This window comes from Mytilus trossulus, chromosome 7 (assembly GCF_036588685.1).
Source record: "Mytilus trossulus isolate FHL-02 chromosome 7, PNRI_Mtr1.1.1.hap1, whole genome shotgun sequence".
Lineage (NCBI taxonomy): Eukaryota > Metazoa > Mollusca > Bivalvia > Mytilida > Mytilidae > Mytilus > Mytilus trossulus.
In genome coordinates this window covers 64,346,136-64,368,936 of record NC_086379.1, presented here as the reverse complement: position 1 = coordinate 64,368,936, position 22,801 = coordinate 64,346,136, and the positions used below count along the sequence as shown (strand labels likewise).

Below are 22,801 nucleotides of genomic sequence, written 5' to 3'. Positions count from 1 at the left end.
TTCTGTATAAAAAATAGAACAGAAAAGAATATTTCATTTTCCAAATAACAGGGTCTATAAAGAGCATTTAAATCAAGACCAACCAGTGATGGTGCGAGCTACTAATGATACCCTGCCCAAATATTTCGGTGAACAGAAAATTGTTGAGATGTTTATCTAAAAAAGCATAACACAGTATAACTGACTTATACAAACCTTGAAACCAAATTTAAGAAATCATTGTATTGTAGTTTCTGAGAAAAATATGACGAAAATGTTCAACTTAGATCTCATGTAAAACGTGTTCGGTAAACAGAAAGTTTTTGAGTTAAGAATCTGAAAATGCATCACACGATAAACCAGACTTCAATAAACCCTGAAACCAAATTCAGAAATAGTTGTAATGTTGTTGAAGAAAACGATGCAACGAAAATATTCACGGGGCGGACGGACGAATTTATAAACAGAGACAGAGGTAAAACAGTTAAAAAGTCCTGGCTTTTTATACCATTTTTTAATAGTACTAAACAATGTTGTTTTCTTATATTATATGTCTCTAATGTATGTCTAATCATATGTGCTTGTATGTAACGTCATGAAAGCTCTATATAGGGCTCTTTAATTGGAAATAAAATATTCCTATTCTATTCTTATTCTTATTCTATACTCCCCACTTTTTCGAAGCGGCGGTGTAATGATTGGGTCAACATTAAGACATTACAATACTAATATATACTAGTAAGTTATCTTTATTTCACCATAAGCCTCAGTCACAATCGGTGATAAAAACAAAATAGGCAAAAAAAGAACTAACACATTGATATCAAACAACAGTCAGTATCAAGACCTGTACTACATAATTCAAATGAACTAACAATACAATCATCATTTTCCCATAGTAGTTAAGTTTTCTTGTGTTAACATCGAAGATTAATCATGCTCATCTAACTTTTAAAAGTTCTGACAAGTGCTGAAAGAGTTCATCCATCAAATTATTATGAAGGGAATGTTCGATTGAAAAATGACGCTCATCCTCAACTTTATCAGCAGTACAATACGATTTTTTGAGTATCTGGCATTTTCAATTCCTAATGTAATGGGTGATCACCGATTCTTAATTAACATATGAACTACCTTTCTTAAAATCAATGATATCTAAATATGTTTTTCCTTGAAACAATCTTTAAGGTGGTACCCAACACCTTCACAAAAATTAATTTGGCTCGTTTAATTTTCATCAAATTTTGACAAAGTATATTTACCTTGACCCTTTGAGAAAAAATTAAAAAAAATAAAATAATTTAACCAACCGTTTTTTCAGAAAAAATACACTGGTTATATAGCAGTTTGACAAACACTAATTTTGATCATTGATAAGCTTAATATTTGCAAAACAACATAACGTAATTAAAACGTTTAGCTGATTTTAAAAAGTTATCCCCCTGTAGTGTTAGATACCATCTTAAATGAAAAATAAATGTCAAGTATGCCACAAAACACATATTGTACTAAGTTTTTACAATTAGATAATTTGACAAAGACACAAGAGTGACAAGAATTTCACACATTTTTAAGATTTTTTACTTGTTGTTATTGGCTTTTTACTGCACTCGTTATATGTTTTTTGTAATAAGTTTTACTGTTTTGTTGTAAATCATAAGTCCTGCACCTCCCCCAACCATTATAAAAGCGGCATATTTTTCTTGATTTTAAAATAAGCTCGGGATATAAAATTAGTATCCCTAGTCTACAAATATATTGAGTGTCATCTCTCAGACTATGTCTGATCTATCGCTTTTGGAAGTGCCTTGTAGTTGTCTCCGTATTTCGTGGATTCATATTCCCGAACATGATACTGTACCGTATTCATAAAAAAAACAAGCGAACTTTAACAGCACAGATAGACAGTTGACACACAAACGACGAAATATAAACAAATAAAATACCAAGATACGTAAAACGAAAGAGGATCGAAGCTTCAAAGAAAGGACTGAGCGGTTGCAATAAGTATGTGTATCAAGTCCAATATAACGGGAGATAATATCCCGCATGGAAAAAAAAAAGGAATCAAAACGGACAACCCCAAATATCAACATGATCAAAGAGAACAGAGTTGGTATGTTTAAAGAAAATTTACCCATACACACAATACAGATGCATTGTCGGAGTATTGGGCTGTCGGAGTAATGGGTTGTCGGAATAGTGGGCTGTCGGAGTATTGGGCTGTCGGAATAGCGGGCTGTCGGAGTAATGGGCTGTCGGAATAATGGGCTGTCGGAGTAATGGGCTGTCGGAATAATGGTTGTCGGACTAATGGGATGTCACCCACAGGACAGGTGTGTTTGACTCTAATGACGAATTCAAACCCTGCACAGGACAGGTGCATTTGACTCCTATGACTAATTCAAACCCTGCACAGGACAGGTGCGTTTGACTCCAATGACTAATTCAAACCCTGCACAGGACACGTGCGTTTGACTCCAATGACTAATTCAAACCCTGCACAGGACAGGTGCGTTTGACTCCTATGACTAATTCAAACTCTGCACAGGACAAGTGCGTTTGACTCCAATGACTAATTCAAACCCTGCACAGGACAGGTGCGTTTGACTCCAATGACTAATTCAAACCCTGCACAGGACAGGTGCGTTTGACTCCTATGACTAATTCAAACTCTGCACAGGACAAGTGCGTTTGACTCCAATGACTAATTCAAACCCTGCACAGGACAGGTACCTTTAACTCCAATGACTAATTCAAACCCGGCACAGGACAGGTGCCTTTGACTCCAATGACTTATTCAAACCTGCACAGGACAGGTGCGTTTGACTCTAATGACTAATTCAAACCCTGCATAGGACAGGTGGGTTATACTCCAATGACTAATTCAAACCCTGCACAGGACAGGTGCATTTGACTCTAATAACTTATTCAAACCCTGCACAGGACAGGTGCGTTTGATTCCATTGACTAATTCAAACCCTGCACAGAACAGGTACGTTTGACTCTAATTACTTATTGAAAAGAATGGTCAGTTTCTCCAGGTAATCTGGCTTCAACAGGTCCTCCAATAAAAAATATCCACAACAAAATAGACATTAGTGCTGAAAAAAGTGTCAAAACACCTAAAATCAATCATTCAGCACATCACATTGCTTTTAAAACATGCAGCTTAAAAAAACCCAGCACAAGACTGGCGAGGGACAGTTGAAGGTGAAATGAAAAACCAAGGAATCAGCTGGGGTTAGGTAGAAAAGACAGCACAGGTAAGATAGGAGTGGTAAGTCCTTGAACTATGTGCCTACAGGCAAAATAGGGGAATAGATGGTTGGTGAGGTTAAATAAGACTGGTTGTGTCAACTAGTGTTAATCCAGTGGATTTTTCTAAATAATTTCAATTTTTAACGTAATTTTTTTTTTTTAATTTGTTCCCTATTTATGGTAGCCTTGATTGCTTTATCTTTTTATCCTTTCAGTATAACAAACAAATTGATAACCCTTGAGTGGTAAAGGAGTTGTCAACCCTTGAGTGGAAAAGGAGCTGTCCACCCTCAGCTGTAAACCAAGTTGTAAAGCAAACTTGAAAACAACTTTCTTTTTGATGTTGACCTGATATCAAAGCAATATTTGTACAATGTCACAATCAAACTGATATTACAGAAAGTTATTGAAGGTTAAAATCTAAAAATTGTTCCTGATTTATCTCTCTCTACTTAAGAAGATATTTTAGATTAATCTGTTAAGGATTATGTACCCTTGTGTTGATTCAATGCTAACATATGGAATTTTAATAGAAAATGCACAGTCCTTATCCTTGTACTCTCATATTTGGCAATTTGATGACTGATAGATATAGGATTATTGCATGCAGTGCTAGCATTGATTTCCTTAAAACAAGTTTATTTATGTAGTTGTTGGTTAAAACAAATTAAAATATGGACCGAATCAAGTACACCTTTTAGGGTGCGCTCGATTTGAATGACGCATCACGAGGTAGTTTGGAATTTACAGGTTGGTTAGAATTTTTTGTAAAAAATAAACACTAGCACATCATAGAAAAGCAAGTGAGTAATCTATGTTTCAAATTTTATAACAAAAATCTCTGTATTAAAGGCTGTGGATTTTCTATAAAAATCTTGGTTTATTCGCCACAAAGTACTCTGTTTCTATTAAATTCAAGGAAATAGTAAATAATAATGCTTAGCATCAAATTTCCCCTTGGTATATGTACAAAATGGCCTATCTCTATTTTTCATTTTAACTGTAGTTTTGATACAATTGTTGTTTGAAAAGTTCGTACAAAAATGGCTACAGAAGGGGTCATAAACCTTAATGCATGTACCATCTGTTGGCTGTTATATCTTCTCAAACCATTTCATAATGTGTCTTGATCAGGTTTTACTACATGTAATAGGAAATAATGTGATAGATAAATAAAATATCAATTATTATGATTGGAAAGTTACATATATTACATTAACACTTATCTAGTTATCATAGGAAAAACTGTAAACTACTGCCATTATGGGACAGGTTTTCAATTGTTTTATATTATATATAGTCAGGGAAGTTGAATAGGTTTGCAAAAGTAATCATTATGACAATGTTAATAGCTTAACTTTTTTTATCCAATGAAACATTGACCTTTACAATACAAACTGCTTGACCTTGACAGTAGCCTTGAGAATTACAGCACTAGATTCCTGGCTGGAGAACACAATTAATGCAACAGAAACAAACACGTTGTAACCAAAGAAACACTACAAAATGAATCACAAGATGTAAACAAAATAATGCTTCAAAATTCTACATATTTTGCTTTGTTTTTTTCTCTAATTATGTTGGAATACCTGATGTATTCAGATATTCTTTAAACTCATATCTACTCAGCCTTGCACTCAAATCCCTTCGCTTGACTTTTTTTAGAAATTAATAACAAGCAGATAATAATCTTCCATATTCTTTGAAACCACTTTTCCTATAAATACTAATTACGTCTTAAATAAACAAGTGTTATTATATATATATTCCCTTACATAATTCATGTTAGTGAAATAGAACAGGCCATTTAGTGATTGAAATGTAAAGTCACATACCGGTATATGAATTCAAAATGCTGTATGTAAAGATAAAAAAAGAAGATGTGGTATGATTGCCAATGAGACAACTGTCCACATGAGACCAACATGACACAGACATAAACTACTCTAGGTCACCGTATGGCCTTCAACAAAGAGCAAAGCCCATACTGCAAAGTCAGCTATAAAAGGCCCTGATATGACAATGTAAAACAATTCAAACGAGAAAACTAATGGCCTTATTTATATAACTTTCTATTTGTCCAAACCCAATCACAGACACTGTAACAATACTGTCTATTCAAGAGAACTGTAAAGATTGCGATATTGAATGGATTGTAGTTACTTTTTTCAATATAAGAAATTTTTATTAATGCATGTATGTCAAATGTTAGCATTTATTCCTACCGACTATCAATATGCAGTTTTCTACAATGTGTGGGTCTCCCAACTTCTATAAATATGTGTTTCCTTGGACCATTGGAATTTTAAAATCTATAGATGATCATGTCTAAGATATCTATAAAATCTAAATCTTTTAGTTTTTAGAGATAAAATTGACATGTTTTTAATAAACATTTTTTTTTACTATTTCTCAGCGACAGGGTAAACTGGAAGCAACCTTTATACCATATTCAACAAAACCCATTGGGCATTCAATGTCATGAACTTGATAATTTAGGGAATAAAACCAGGTTTAGCACACTTTTTCTTCCCTAAATTTCTGTAATAATTCAGGAATATTGCATTTGTTTTTTACCTGCTCCGTGGATTGATAGCATGTGATTTTGTGATTTTTCATGGACTTGCTCTTTTTGAATTTGACATTTTTGCTATACTTCTTTATTGATGTTCTAGAGAGAACGTTATACTCCCACATTGGTGCTTCAAAGGTCTTACATAATAGTATGCTGATATCAGTCAATATCAGTAGACGTTTTTTTACAAAACCACGGAAATTTTCCATATCAAATATTCAATGCTCAATGTAAATTCTACTGATGCATTATTGAAAAGTTAATGTAGCTTCATACCATATTGTCAAATCAAATACTGGAATAATGGACTCAAAGACAGATTACAAAATCGTCCTGATAGGATGAAAATAATTCAATCCTCAAAAGACTGAAAAATAAACAACTTGAGCTCATTCTGGTGCTTAATATAAAAAAAATCTTTACCTCAGGTAAGGCAATGACCACTTATGAACTTAAAATGAGATACAAATAAGCAGTCAACTCCTGTGAATAAACATATGTCACAGAAGTTGGAATAATCACACCATTGATTGGGCTTATATTTTGTCCAAATTGGATGAGAACCAAAATCCTTTGCAACATGTTAAGAGCTATTAAAAGTCCATTTGCCACATTATAGATTAGCAATAAAATGCAACCACAAAAGAGACAGATCAAAACATATTGGTCTTTTTCTGAAAGACATAATCTTCAATGTCTAAAACATATTTTTAAAGTTTAACAGCTTGGTCGATTTAAATCAAAGTGTTTGAATAAAAGGCCATCATGTCTTCATAATGGACAATGTCGTTCAGTTTCAAGCCTGCTGTAAAATTGTACTTATCTTTTTTTTTATATTTTTTTAACACTGACAACTCAAGACATTTCAGAGGGTAGTAATTCCCTTTACCGTCAGTCGTCAAACAGCCATTTTTGGCTAGTCATGACAGTTAGCGTCAAATTGATTAAAATTTTACCATGTTCTGTCAAAATATCCTAATCGTGATTTGTCAGAGGTCTCAAATAATAACCGTTACTGTTATTTTTGGAGAAAATAATTAAAGTGATTCGTCAAAATCATTCAATTTTTTTATCCCCAAAAGTAAGTGCATATTTTATCGTCATGTACAAAAAATTAAAGTTAACATCATTTGGCAAGAATTTTTACCGTTATTTGTCATGAAAGGTACCCCCATTACCACCCTCATTTCAAAATCACACAATAATATCAAAATATTCTTTTTACAAAAAATGGTAATGAACTTCAGTTCACCTATACAGTATTTTGTTGCTCTCTTATTTTAAAGCTAAAATAATATAAAATACATTAAGCATCACTTAACCTTATAGATAATTACATTGTTATTCTAATCTGACATTCATACAGCATTATGTTAAGGTACTTACATCCTCATCAAAGATCGTTTCAAATCCAATTATTACTAATTACATGGAAACATTTCCAACATTTAAATAACAGATATATTGAAAATATTCCAAGGAATATTCCATGTACCTGCTGATAATTAAAATTTACCTGATTTTCGATGCAACAATTAGGAATTAAATAATCCTCATTTTTCATGTGGTCAGCAATAGCTCCTTAATTTCACCTGCTTCATAGTTTTCAAAAAAATCGCTGAAATATAAAAGCATGTTGACAATAGAACATGTGTTGAGAATCAATATATGGAAGAAACATGACAAATCCTGGCTACTGATGCTATACTACTGTGTTACATAGGGCATAGTGGAAATTATAGACTCGTTATACAGGAGATGGTTTATATTCACTCATAATTTGTGTCAATTAATAACAATTATAGCTTCTGGCTGTGAGTAGCCAACTTATTCAATTATTAAAATAATATTTCCACCAATTACTGATTTTACCTGGCAGGTATTACACAACTCAATTGTTCTTTGATTTTAATTACTCAAAATCTGTCGAAAGTTGTTAAATCTATCATATCAACTAATTTATGCATATATGATAATCATAACCATGATTTTTATGTGTTAATTCAGAATATATATGTTTCTTTTAATTTTCCAGAATGCAAGTTGTTGAGACTGCAGCCAGAAGATATTTTACATTATAACATGTACTGGTAGTAAGTTGTTATATAAACCATACATCATAAAGAAAATCAATGTCATATGATGTACAGGGTCTTAAAAGTGCCAATGGCACAGAGGTCTTAGAAGTGTGCACAGAGGTGAACATCCACCCTTATCCAGCTTTAACCAGTTAGTGGTGCAATTTAGATTTAAGAAATAATTCATGGGGGCTTGAATATATCGTGATTTTACCACGGGTTGGCCCTTTATGACAAATATTTTACCCTGAGCGATAGCGAGGGGTAAAATATCGGCATAAAGGGACAACCCGTGGTAAAATCTAGATATATTCAAGCCCCCATGAATTATTTCGATTCTAATAGGTCAAATACGGCAATTCTTTTGGATCGAAGCGCTCTAGGTGGAGGCAAATATTTGCCATTCCCATAAATAAACGCACTATCAAATTGGCGTAAAAGAACGGATCAAACTGAATTAGTGACATGCTTAAACTATTTAAAATAACGCATATAGATAGTTTTGGATTATTTTAAATGATAATTTACTTATATGTCTTAAATGTTTAATCAAATATGGCTTATAAAACATTTTAGCATTGTTTGTTTACGTTGCCATGTTGTGATGATTTTCGGTTTTTCAAGCGTGTATTTTCCCGTAAAATGCTCATATTCTAACGTCATCGTATTATGACGTCGAGAAACTCATTCATAAAAAAAGCATATGACGTGGGAGTACGATCGGAACAGCCCATGCAATATATTCAAATTTTACCACGGGTGTGTACTCAAAGCGTTTGAAGGACGTCATGTTAGAATTAACATTTTGTCTGTACATTTCCCATTCAAATATCATGTAAAAGTACTAAGGTTGCAACTTCCTCAAACAGAAGTTTAGGTGACATTTTATGTCTGTTCAGTAATGGCACTTAAATGCAACAGGATGGGTGCCACATGTGGAGCAGGATCTGCTGTAACCCTGCTGGAGCACCTGAGATCACCCCCAGTTTTTGGTGGGATTCATGTTGTTCAGTCTTTGGTTTCCTTTGTTGTGTTTGTGTACTGTTGTTTGTCTTTATCTTGTTAAGCCATTGGTCAGTTTATTTTTAATGTATGTGTTTGAATGTCCCTTTGATATCCTTGTATCCCTCGCCTCTTTTTTAATGTTTCAATGTTTGCTATTTTTGCCTTTTGTGACCATGCAAGACCCTCATAAGTAGTCCTAAATCTCCCTCCCCATTGTAGTACTATATTAATTTTAATCTGATCCTTTGAAATCTTTGTCTTAAATGAGGTCACACAATGACCTGAAACATTAAAATATTGTGGATTGATTTACATTTTTTCCCCCTGGGTTCCAGTTTTTCAACATGGAGTTTTAATGGTTGTTTGTTCAATTTTGCCAAGTAAGGACTATTCAATTTACATATTACAGATAAGTGATCAATGCATATGGTTGACAATACTTGTTAACTCAGGGGTTTAAGTGAAAAAATTCTAAAGTAAGAAATAATTGGAGAAAGCTGTCCTTGCTTGAAGTATAAGAATATGAGCAAAGGCCAATTAGTTCAGCGAACTATAAGACAAAGAATAAAAGAATGATTATTATTTCTGCTGATCAACAAGTGTTGATGAACAGGAAGCTAGTAATTTCTAGTTTTTACCGTGACAATATCTTTGATGTTTCTCATGTAATGAGGGGCTAACATGCAAATGTTATAACTTAACCAATTATATCAGGTGACGTCAAGTGGCAAAAAGTCAAATAGAACTGTATTAATTTCTTAATAATAAGAGAAAAGAAAACTTGCAATTTTTTTTTTATGTCAAGTAATGACTATTTTTGCATGCAACAAATTAACAGCAATAGATTTAAAAAGTGTTATTACCTTTGTTATTAAGAGAAGACTCAAGGAGCATCCAAAATAGAAGGCATTATTGACTTTTAAGTGAGAGTCAGACACTTTGTATAAAAGCTATTAATAAAATGTCTCATGATATTACACATGTATAAAGAAAATTGCTGATTTTGCATTTAAACTATATTTTTTTTTTCTAATAATAGGAAAATGAAGTGTTCTTCTTGAAGTCTGTTCAATATGTTATAGCTTTTAATTTACTTTTGTATCGTCTATTATTTGTGCATTTTATTACATTGATTTTAATACATCTCTTTATACCAAGGTTATTAAGTTTGCTGAGAAATGAGATATATATTCAACATGTTTGACATATAAACACATTAATACATGCCATAAACATAGTGATCTTCAAAGTTATAAAACATTTATTTCAAAATAATACTCTCAATTAATTTGTGAATTTAAAAAAAAAAGAGGATTTAAGGAGTGTGAATGGCTCATCTGGTAGAAATAATCCATGTAGATATTAACAAGAAAATCAGAGGAAAAAATATTTAAAAAAATTTCAATCAGTTTTATAGATTTTTTATTGATGATTATATATACTGTTTAGTTTGTCTGTACCTAATAATTTTCAAAATGAGAGACAAAAAGGCTATGATTTGTCAAAAATAATCCTTTAATAGCAATATACACCTATAAGGAAGTGAAATTTGTGAAGTAATGACATTTTTTATACTTTGTATTGCATGATCATATTTATAGTTTAAATATTAATTCTGTCTAACACTTCAAGGTAGAAAGGCAGAAAATGCTTACATGTATCAAATAATCTTAATTTAAGGACAACACATTTTTATAAGGGGTAAATTTATGGTTTAAGTCATATAAGCATTTTAAATCTTTTTCTGCTGATCAATTTTAATGTTAAAAGTTTTTGTATGTATATTATGGTTTTCAAAGTAAAAATGCAAAAAGCTAAAAAAAAAAAAAAAATCAAAGTCATCATTCATGGACAAGGCTACCTGTAAGGATTAATTATTGTTTCAAACGGTTAAGATAGATTAGCATCCTGTAATTATACTGAAGAGATGAGTAGATGATAATTTCTGTACACTAAAAATAAATACTTCGTGTATTGTATCAGAGATCCTTGTTAAATTCCTACAAGAAGGTAACACCTCCCAAAACGAAAGCTTATTTTCATAAGCTTGAGTTAGAGGAGGGGATAAGGTCTCTGCGCAATGCTAGGCGGTGTTGTCCTAGAAGTTAGAAATTAAAGTACAGGTTCCAGCCCCGGTGCTGGGGAGGAAGTTGCAAATCAAATCTACTCTAAAATCGTAATGTTGATTTTCTAGGCACTTTAAACATATTATATATATGCATTTTAGATAGTGTACTGCTGAAACTTTAACTGTTGACAGCTTCAATTTATCTATAATATTTTTTAATGTAGTAGGGCAAAACACTGGTTTCATACACTTTTACTTTTTTAAGTTCTTGTATTGCTGATCATTTTTGCTATTTAAAGTCTAGTTTCAGCTAGTTCAGTCTTATCTATGTTTTGTACAGATAACCACAATGAAGAGTGAATTCACTCTTTTTTCAGGACTGAAATCAAGGTCATAAGATGAGGGGGCAGAACCTTTATCCTGACATCTGGATCAGGTGTATTTAAGCTTAGAATTTCAGAATTCATCATTTAGGGATCCGTGAATTTGGGGTGTCTGGATTTAAATTTCTTTAAATTCTGGACCATTGGGATTTCATGTTTTTAAGCCTGGAATTTCAGGACCAGGACCCCTCCAACATCCCCCCTCTAAGATTCATCGTTTGAAATATGTAGTGTAGCAGGTGGATTAACTGTTCTTGTTTAAAATTCGGTTGAATATTTTCAATGCATTTACATTACAACAAAAATACATTTGCTGAAAGGATACTCAGTTTTAAAGGAACTAAGAATGGTCTTTATACAGTACACAGATGTGTTTGCACAGACATAACCATGTAAACAAACAAAAAATAATTGGAATTCTTGTGAGAATAGTATCATACAGTGTTTTTTCTATGGTCGGGTTGTTGTCTCTTTGATACATTCCCCATTTCCATTCTCAATTTTAGTATCTGTGAATTGGTTCCCTCAGGTGGAATGCAGATTTTGAAAAACATTTGTCTGTCATCTTTTTAAAAGTTATTAATTTTGTTAATGAAATAAATTCTTCAGGTATAAATACCAAAAAAAAATTAACAATAGGTAAACATGGTATCCAAACACTGTACTGTGATTTGCAATGAATGAATATTATTCTGGTTTGATTACTTAAGCTATCATCAGAGTTTATTCATACTGTATACATTAAAGCAAACAAAACTTAAATTTGTTACTTTAATAGAAGTTCTATTGTAAACACTCACCCATTGTATGTTTTTATTATGTACAAATGCTTTATATTGAGGGTAATAATAGTATCATTATTTCAACATTCAGCTTTTATAATGCAGCGGAAATTACCTATGAAAGTTGAGACATTGCATAAAAATGTAAACAGAAATGAGGTGGTACCTATGATCTAACTTTGTAGAATAAATATATATTAAAGAACATTAGTGAGCGCGCTCATACACCCCTCGCCCCCACATTGTGGCAATTGGCAAACAAAATCTCACTAGATTCTTAGTGCAAAAGGGCATAACTAAAAAATTAATTATAATTTCCTTTGATATGCACATCTTTATAGTATGTTCTTATTATCTATAAAGTTTCATCTCTTGTGTGGTTTCAGAGGAGTTGCATTGACAAGAGCAGGACTGACGGCCAGACAGACAAGACAAAATAGACTGGCCAAAAACATTATACCTGTTGGACAGAAAATTGTGTGGGTTATGGAAAAAGAAAAATGTGTCTATGGACTAAAGATTTGGATGAGACAATCTGAAGATAGAGATCGAAAATTAAAAAGAATTGTGACTTTAAAGGGGCATAACTCTAGAACAACTAATGACACATTGCCAAAATTTAAACTCTGTCTGTTCTTAACATTGTGTACAAGTTTCATAAAGTTGGATGAGAAAAAAATAGTTATAAAGTGGCATAACTTAAGAACTGTAAGTGACTCACTACCCAAATTTGAACACTGTCTGCGTGTATGAATTTATATAATTTTGGGAAAGAAAAATTTAAGTAACAATAGTTATGCAGAAAGGATATTGGACAGACAGAAGGTTGAAAACATAAATAGAAAGACGGGACCACAGTCACAGGTAACACTTACAGCAGGGTATAAAATACTGCTAAATAAAATATGTCAAAATAATTCAAAATAACTCCAAATTTCCATGCTAGTGACTATTATTGTATCTTGTGTCAAAGTACACAATTTGATGCCATGTGTAGGATTCTATCTCAAAATCTCAGTGTTGATGGGCTAGTGATATAGGAGTTGGACTTCTTAGACCACTCTGTCCAAGTCAGCTCTTAAGTACGCTTGTACTGGTATAAAGTGTAGAAAAATAAATAAATGTATTGGAACAGATCATCTCTGTACCACTCAAGGTGCTGTTAGATAGGTTCTTTTTAAGTATACTTACGATCAATCTTAGTTGCAAGTTTTTTTGTGAAATCGACTACAGATACCTAAGTTTGTAATCAGCTTCTATATGATATAACTAAAGGGGTCAACTGACCAATTTGGTCATGTTGACTTATTTGTTAATCTTACTTTGCTGAACATTATTGCTGTTTACAGTTTATATCCATCTATAATAATATTCAAGATAATGACCAAAAACAGTAAAATTTCCTTAAAATTACCAATTTAGGGGCAGCAACCCAACAACGGGTTGTCTGATTCATCTGAAAATTTCAGGGCAGATAGATCTTGACCTGATAAACAATTTTCCCCCCATGTCAGATTTGCTCTAAATGCTTTGGTTTTTGAGTTATAAGCCAAAAACTGCATTTTACCCCTATGTTCTATTTTTAGCCATGGCGGCCATCTTGGTTGGTTGGCTGGGTCAAAAAACACAAATTTTAAACTAGATACATCAATGATGATTGTGGCCAAGTTTGGTTCAATCACAGGCACTAGACGTTCTGTCAATAGCATGAAAATATTGGCAATGGGAAGAAAATAGTTCTGTCAATAGCATGAAAATATTGGCAATGGGAAGAAAATAGTGTCCATATATATAATATATATGGACACTATTTTCTTCCCATTGCCAATATTTTCATGCTATTGACAGAACGTCTAGTGCCTATATATGGACACTATTTTCTTCCCATTGCCAATATTTTCATGCTATTGACAGAACGTCTAGTGCCTGTGGTTCAATTTGGCCCAGTAGTTTCAGAGGAGAAGATTTTTGTAAAAGTTAACGCCGGACGCAGGACGACGACGGACGCAAAGTGATGAGAAAGGCTCACTTGGCCCTTTGGGCCAGGTGAGCTAAAAAAAACAATAAATAAGGTCATTTTTATGTAGTTTATAGAAAATCCAAAAATTTTCTCAAAAAAACAAATAAACAAAAAGATTAAATCTGGTGTTGACATTATTATTCCCTTTTCAGTACTAAAACTTACGAAAATACACTAATTGGACAGGCAAAAAATTGATTATAGCCATTAGTCCTTTACTTGATAATATTTATGCTTAGTTTTGAGATACAGTTTACCATATTCTATTGAAGAGTAAGCTTGACCTTTCAGTTTCTTGATAAAAATAATAATTGTGGTATGATTGCCGATGAAACAACTATTATCCAGAGACCAGACAGTGCAGATGTAAGCAAATTTACTGTTAAGAAACACAATAGATCATAAACCTTATAAAAATCTATCAGAACACCATTTTATGGCTATCATTAAAAAGATTTATATACACTATACTCTCTATAAGCAATCTAGATTTTTTTAATATCCCAATGACATTTAACTCTTATTGCATCGAACATAATAGTGACTGATGAACTTTTAGTATATATCTTCATACAGGACAATTTTACTTTTCCTGTTGTAATTTTTCCTTTCCTCAATAGCAACATAACACTGATGATGACAACAACAGCAATCCATACTTAGTACTAACAGAACTTTTTTCAGAGATCTACATGCATAAAAGTATAACGGTATAATTGGTACCTTTATAAATACCTGTGAAGTGGCTGTTTTGATAATATTAAAAAGAATTAACACCTTATGGCTGTTTAATCAGCAATTATTATCTTGACTGTTTTATAGAACTGAAGCAAAAATAGACGAAATCAATTTTTATACAGTTAAAAAAAATTGCAGTAGAACTCTATTTTAAAAATAAAAAAAATGTTTTTTCAATGAATAAATGAATTAATTTCATATGAAACTTGCAATTTATAATACAAGTTACAAGTTATATATTGCAGGAAGGTTATATTCAAAACTTTCAACATCCCATATTAATATTATTTATCTTAGTACAAAATGACATGTTTAAAACCTCTGCCTTGTAACTCATTACTCTGTCATAAGGGGAGACAAAAAAATAGTCTAGAAAAAAATTGCATCTTATTTGAAATCTTTTCGAGTTTCTAATGATTGCACACCATCTTTTTTCAAGACTTTCCAGAATCTCAGCAGGTTTTGTTTATACACCACAGGGGACTAAACAGAATAGAGCATGAGATTCCTGTATAGCTAAATTAACCTCTCCATTCTAATTCTGCATGTGTGCTTTTCAAATTTCAAATATTCTCTTATACACTTAACTTCACTAACAGGTAAAAAGTTGCAATATGGTCTACATGCATGACAAAAAAATACTTCACAAGGAACAGTTCAATGGTTCATATTCACAGGGCACATGATGATCTCTTACAATGACAAGATCTTAACATAAGAAGTTTTCAAAGATAATACAGAAAATATTACTACAAGATGAAGGACTTCTTGCATGGTCAATTTGAGAAACCCCTTATATCATTCTCTTGTGTTGTAAAATCTGCCAAATTTGAAACAATTTACTCAAATAATTCAGGCCCTTTAACCACCTATGATTCACCTCTTCTAGAATGGAACTATCATACTGGGATGAATACAACCACTATATTGTTTGAGGTATCATCATCATCACAGTCTGTTGCAATCAAACCATTAACTAGATTTTATTCATTTATTATCATATTTTAGCAACCAATCCCAAAAAATCTCCTAAATAGTGTAAAATGAGCTCATTCCCCTTTTTCCATAAGATAAAACTTCTGAATTATAAAATCTGTTCTGGACAATTAAACATAATATATTTGATAGCATTTTCTGAAATGTAAATGGCTTTTTGTAAATTTACATAAAAGTAATCATGCCAAATACTATATGATCCTATTATTTTATAATTTTGCTGAATCATAGTGTTTCAATGAGCACATTGCCTCATTTATCTTAAGTTTCCTTTATAACATTAATTCCAAAAATATCAATACTTGTCAGGAAACCATAAGATTTGATGATATTTCTTTTTTCAATAGATACCACTCCTGAACCAAACAGTGATTCTTTCTTATGTTGTACTGTTATACCTCTGTCCCAGGTTAGGGGGAGGGTTGGGATCCTGTTAACATGTTTAACCCCGCCATATTATACTTATGTATGTGCCTGTACCAAGTCAGGAGCCTGTAATACAGTTTTGTCGTTTGTTTAGGTGTTACATATTTGTTTTTCGTTCATTTTCTTTACATAAATAAGGCTGTTTGTTTTCCCGTTTGAATTGTTTTACATTGTCTTATCGAGGCCTTTTATAGCTGACTATGGGGTATGTATGGGCTTTGCTCATTGTTGAAGCCCGTACAGTGACCTATAGTTGTTAATGTCTGTGCCATTTTGGTCTTTTATGGATAGTTGTCTCATTGGCAATCATACCACATCTTCTTTTTTATATGGAGAAATTCACAATAAATCCAATGTTCTCTTTCTCAACTGGTTCAAACAGCTTATATAAATTTGATTTTTCTATTTAATACATTATATCATTTTGAATGCATTACTTGAAACTTTACCAATTTTACTGAAACATAAAATGCAGGTCATTGTAGTGACCAGTATTCATTGCTACACAGCATTATAATAGTAACTTAAAAAGAAGAATGTAGTTTTGTTATATTTGGATTCTGAAAAATGGAGCATAATGTAAAACTAAAGGATGTTTGCTGGTTAAATTTGTTTCCAACTTTTTTTTTCATAATTTTATTACATACAGTTTAAAAACCAAATTTTGAAAATTTTATAAAATTTTGATAAATTATTTCTTAATTTTTTACCACAGTATGAAAAATCTGGAGATCATCATTTCCAGCCAAATTTTCAATGGCTTATTAGTTTAAATATTTCAAAAACGTAAAAAAAATCACAGTATTTCTGCTTTCTATTCTGAGCCTGGGAAAAATATAGCATTTTACAAAGTTAAAGACAATGGTAAATTTGATCAACAGACATGGGAATAACTGGTGCATATTGATAATACCAGACCTTTTGACCATATAATCTTCAAAATATTTATTTTTTAAACAGCAAGCCGAAGTCTCACTTCTGTGACAAAAAATCAAGGTAAACAGTAAAGATTGCAAAATACTCTTTCTCTTTCAAGCTAAAAAAAAAAAAAAAAAGACTTAAGAGCATGCTTTACCAAGTTCTATAGTACTGTGACGTGCTATTAAAGGAAAAATTAACAGATAAATCATTAAAAAAAGATTCCCATAAAACTTGTTCTTTGTCTTTAAGTATTGTTTTTTCTTTGATTTGTTTGTGGACTGTCTGAGTTAACGTCATCTAAATTCAGATACTACGTTAATCATTGTAAATCTATTTTACATCAGGAAGCTTTCTGTTTAAACTCTATAAATTCCATGTGTTAATGATTTGATCCTATTCGAATAAATCAATGAGAATATTTTCTTGAAAAGTGCATAATATTTAAACCTTGACATCAATATTAACCAGAGATAAAAAGAATGTTGACCATTTTTAAATCAACCCAGAATAATTAAACTGTATCGACTAGCGATAAAGCACTGGATAAACAACAAATCGTAGATGTCATATTCCCTGTAAGTGCATGCGGCTGACACATATTCAACTGTAAAATAGGTTATATCTCTAATTGTTTTAACAATGGTTTTACATCACAAAACTGTATGTTTAATTGAACATAACAGTTATACCAATCAACTTAATGACTTCTGATCAAACATTATTCCTTGAAGAAGCAGATAACACCTACAGACCTTGGAATCATTTAATTAAATCAATATAAAGTTTTATAATTCTAAATTTTCCATCATCAGAACAGAGCCATATGCATTTGATGGCCTTTTGTCTTCATCGGGTGGGTGGGTGGGGGGGAACAATTATATTGCTTGGTGTGAAAAAGGTCATGATTACATTGCATGAACTTTGATGGAATCAAATCTGAGCCTTTTTATTTCTATTTCAACCTAGCCTTTGACCATATTAATAAACAATGGTCAAAACTTAACCTGAAGAATGATGCAGTTTGGTTTAAAAAAAACAAAAGTGCATGGTAAAATCAACAAATTAAGATGAACTGAATAAGGACAACTTCCTGTAATACTTAACAAGAAGATGTGGTATGATTGCCAATGAGACAACTCTCCAGGAGAGACCAAATGACACAGAAATTAACAGCTATATGTCACATCTTTAAGGACGAAGTAGCAAGCTTTATCTGCTGATCAAAATGGTAATGCACAGAAGATATAGTTGAATTCCCATCTTTTCTTTGATCAATAAAAAGAAAAAGATAATGATACAATAGATTGATTGATTGCTATTGTTTAAACCCCACTTTTAAGCACAGCATTTAGGCTATTTCGTAGCAGCCAGTTTTAATTGGTGTAGGAAGCCAGAGTGCACATAGAAAACCACGGACCTTCAATCCTAGTCAATTAAGATTGGAGTCAAGTGCACCCACTCGAGCGGGGTTCGAACTCACAACCTCAGTTCTGACTGGCGAGTGGTTACAGTAGTAACTACTTATATGCCACCAAGGCCCAGATACAATAGATGATTATAATTTAAGTTTTCATTATTTAAAGTTCCAAGTTTGAAACTTAGATAATAATAACAGGGCTGATGACAAGGATAGTTGTACGGTACACTTACATTTGTAGTAGCTGATCTCATGGGTTTCCATGAAATTTTGCGTGCTACTAAAGAATAAGGAAATGAATATATACGGCTAAAGCAGTTTTCATCAGCCTCATTATTTGGTACTTTTCTAATGGTCTGTTGTCAACTAATGTAATGTAATGATTGGGAGGTAGATAATATAAATAATCAATGAGATAATTATCCACCAGAGACCCAAGAACAAGGAAGTAAACAGGTCATTGTACAGCCGTCATGCATGAGCAAAAACTATACTGTATAGTTGGGATAAATTGCCCAATGACAAAATTAACAGTCTGATTTAAACCAGTCTGTCTTACAGTTAAGTAGGTTGACTTTCTAACCTAACAGTCTGATTTAAACCAGTCTGTCTTACAGTTAAGTAGGTTGACTTTCTAACCTAACAGTCTGATTTAAACCAGTCTGTCTTACAGTTAAGTAGGTTGACTTTCTAACCTAACAGTCTGATTTAAACCAGTCTGTCTAACAGTGAAGTAGGTTGACTTTCTAACCTAACAGTCTGATTTAAACCAGTCTGTCTAACAGTGAAGTAGGTTGACTTTCTAACCTAACAGTCTGATTTAAACCAGTCTGTCTTACAGTTAAGTAGGTTGACTTTCTAACCTAACAGTCTGATTTAAACCAGTCTGTCTAACAGTTAAGTAGGTTGACTTTCTAACCTAACAGTCTGATTTAAACCAGTCTGTCTAACAGTGAAGTAGGTTGACTTTCTAACCTAACAGTCTGATTTAAACCAGTCTGTCTTACAGTTAAGTAGGTTGACTTTCTAACCTAACAGTCTGATTTAAACCAGTCTGTCTTACAGTTAAGTAGGTTGACTTTCTGACCTTACAGTCTGATTTAAACCAGTCTGTTAAGTAAGTTGACTTTCTGACCGTTATGCATTGATATACATAATTTTGTAGCCCCCTAACATTCAAAAATATTCATTGTACTGAAACAAAATGCTAACTTATTTGTACAGTTATCTATTATCAAATCTTCAAGCATGATCAAATAAAGCGGAAAGACTGACTCTGTGCATGTATATTTTAAATCAGAGGATGAATAACTGTAAAAAATCATCTGAAGTTTCTGAACTGAACAAAATTCAAAATTGACATATTACTTGTCATGGTAAAAATATTTACTGAATATCAAATCAATATCTTTAATCATGCTAAAAAAAATAGAGAAGAATTCTGACTACTTGTGTGAACTTTATAAGTGCAAGGGCTATAACTCTGCTCAAAATCGGACCCAATCAAAATTCAAATATAATTTGAAACTAGTCATGATAAAACAGTACACCAAATATTCAATCAATATCTTCAAGAACGAAAAAAACTTATTTGTTGGACTGACAGACAGACAGACTGAAGGAGTGCAAATTATGTCGCCTTTGGCTTTGCCATAGGACCAAATTTAAAACACATTATCTTTAAGGTTAACACTTTTTTTATGTCAGTTCATTCGTAAACAACAATTAAAAGTATGTATATATCTTTAATCAATGTTTAAAATATATATTGTACAGATTATCGGATTTTCTACATATTGATTTTGTAATATATCAGCTGCAATATTAACTTCTAGTTAATTAAGAGCAACAAACAAGTTAATAAAGACAGCAGCTGATATCTCAAATATTAGATTGGTAAGAACTGATAATCAGGTCAATATTATGACATTTGTGACAGGTCAGGGTCAAGGTTAATAAGACCTAGTCAAACGTGTCATCAAGCTATGACAGACAAAGAGACAGATACAAGGACAAGAGATAATGATGTCTCCTTCGAGGTTTTTTTTGTAGATCGTGGTTCTAGAGAAAACTGTGATGAAATTTAATGAGACTAACAGACAAGACAGATTTTTAAAATGAACTCTCCCTCCATTGGGAGTGGAGTATAATTATTACATGTATATATAAATAAGATGATATACTAAAACTTACCTCAATTTATTGGCCATATATGTTGTCACATTACTTTAATCCTTTAGTCAAATCAAAGCCTTCTCTTATAATTCTTGTACGTTCTCTGCAAAATAAAACATAAAAGCATCCGGTTCAAAATTATAAAATAATACATTGTTCATATTGATGAAATAGAACAAATACACAAAGTTCCTAAAATTGACTTTAACATTGAACTGATCACTGAGTTACCAATCTTTGTAAAATTTTCTTAAAACTGATGCTCACTGGTAAGACAATATAGTGATATTGTTGTAAAACAGTATTTTTGTTACAGATATTAAATAATAGAAGCACCATAAGTTTAAGCTTGCCAAATATGCAGAATGTCATTCAGTTGTGGCCTGAATTCTAAGTTGATAAACTGTCAAAATTAACGGATGTTTTTTTTATGATTGTTGCTTTTTTAGCAGAATACATCAATCATTATATCTTCATAAGATACTAGAGATGCTAAATTGCATAAAATAGACTCAATGTTTATTCATCCTCATGGTGATAGAGTCACATGTCCATTGTTGAAGGCTTCATGGTGATCAGCAGAATTCCATTTTGTTTAACTTGTATTGTTCAGTTGCTGTCTCATCAATGTTTACCCCACATACAATTATTTTCAAATTTTGCAATTCTTGCACAAAGAATGCCACATGTGGAGGAGGATTTGCTTCCCATTCTGGAGCACTTGAGATCAACCCTTGTTTTTGGTGAGGTTTGTGTTGCTCATTCTATAGTTTACTGTGTTGTGTTTTGTGTACTATGGTTTGTCTGTTGGTCTTTTCTTTTTTTTTTAAGCCATGGCATTGTCAGTTTTATGAGTTTTTATGAGTTTTTATGAGATTTTTGAATGTCCCTCTCGAATCTTTTACAGAATATGGTAAAAATGAAAAAGACATTTTTCAAATTGTATATTTTTTTTAACCAGCAGACAACACAAAAGGCTCATGTATGCAAGGTGAGACATTATAAAAATATCCTTAAATAGTAAATATCATGAGATTAAAGAAGTTAACCTTCGAAATGTCAGTATCTGAATCTTATCAGCTATATCAACTTAAGACAAATATTTTTTAATTTAAACTTATGATATCAGCTTTTGAAATTAGAAATTATATAAATGTATTTAGCAAGGTTCCAGGGCATTGGTCCGACAGGTTTGTGGTCCGAAGGGTAGGTGGTCCGAAGGGTCGGTGGTCCGAAGGGTCAATGGTCCGAAAGGTCATTGGTCCGAAGGGTCATTGGTCCGAAAGGTCATTGGTAAATATAAGATTTGACAAATCCGTAGGGGGGAGAAGGTTATGCCGAGTACAAAATATTCGGTTTTCTCCGGTTAATGTCGGCCATATTTCGGGATTATACGGCCTCATTTTGGCACAACTCGGCCGATTCCGTAGCTACATTATTGAGGGTCGGATAGGGGGCCCCAAGAGTCCAGAGGCAAGAACCGGAAGTCGGGGGTGGAAACCGGGAGTTGGGGGGCGGGAACCAGGAGAAAGGGGTGCGGGCAGACGAGAGCCGGGAATAAAAGGGTGCGTGGAGACGGGAACTGAAAGGCAGAAGGGCGCGGGATCAGGAAGTTCGGGGCGGGAAGTGGATATTACTACCCCTTCTTTTCCTATCCCCCTCCTAATTAGCAGTGAAATCATGATTGAGCTAGTCTATTTAACTCCTATCCTCGTGTGTGTGTGTGTGCGCTTCCCCCAAGCTCCCCTTTTCACTTTTTCGTTTTACCCCTGTTTTTTGTCGCTCCCCGCCCCTAGTCACCGTGGCTTTCCAAACTCCCACCACCGTCACCACCCCCTCTATCACCGTACCAACCCTCCCTGTTGGATATGTGATAGAGGGGTGACCGTCGGCGATAGTGATAACTCCCCTTAATGAGGGTGTAACCTCACTTTTTGTACGCGGGATTTGACCCGTTTTTAAGAGCGTACGCTGTAC

General features: G+C 32.9%; 1 protein-coding gene across 7 annotated transcripts in view; it reads right to left on the bottom strand.

Annotated features, from left to right (window-relative positions):
* Positions 1-22,801, bottom strand: part of LOC134725559 (G protein-activated inward rectifier potassium channel 3-like) — a 73,917-nt gene that overhangs the window by 31,984 nt on the left and 19,132 nt on the right. For all 7 annotated transcript variants that reach the window (XM_063589480.1, XM_063589484.1, XM_063589485.1 and 4 more), the window contains 2 exons: positions 20,843-20,927; positions 7,332-7,433 (listed from right to left, as the gene is read on the bottom strand). In XM_063589480.1, the coding sequence (XP_063445550.1) occupies positions 7,332-7,379 (48 nt within the window). In that variant the 5' untranslated portion in view covers positions 7,380-7,433; positions 20,843-20,927. The remainder of the gene's footprint in view (positions 1-7,331; positions 7,434-20,842; positions 20,928-22,801) is intronic.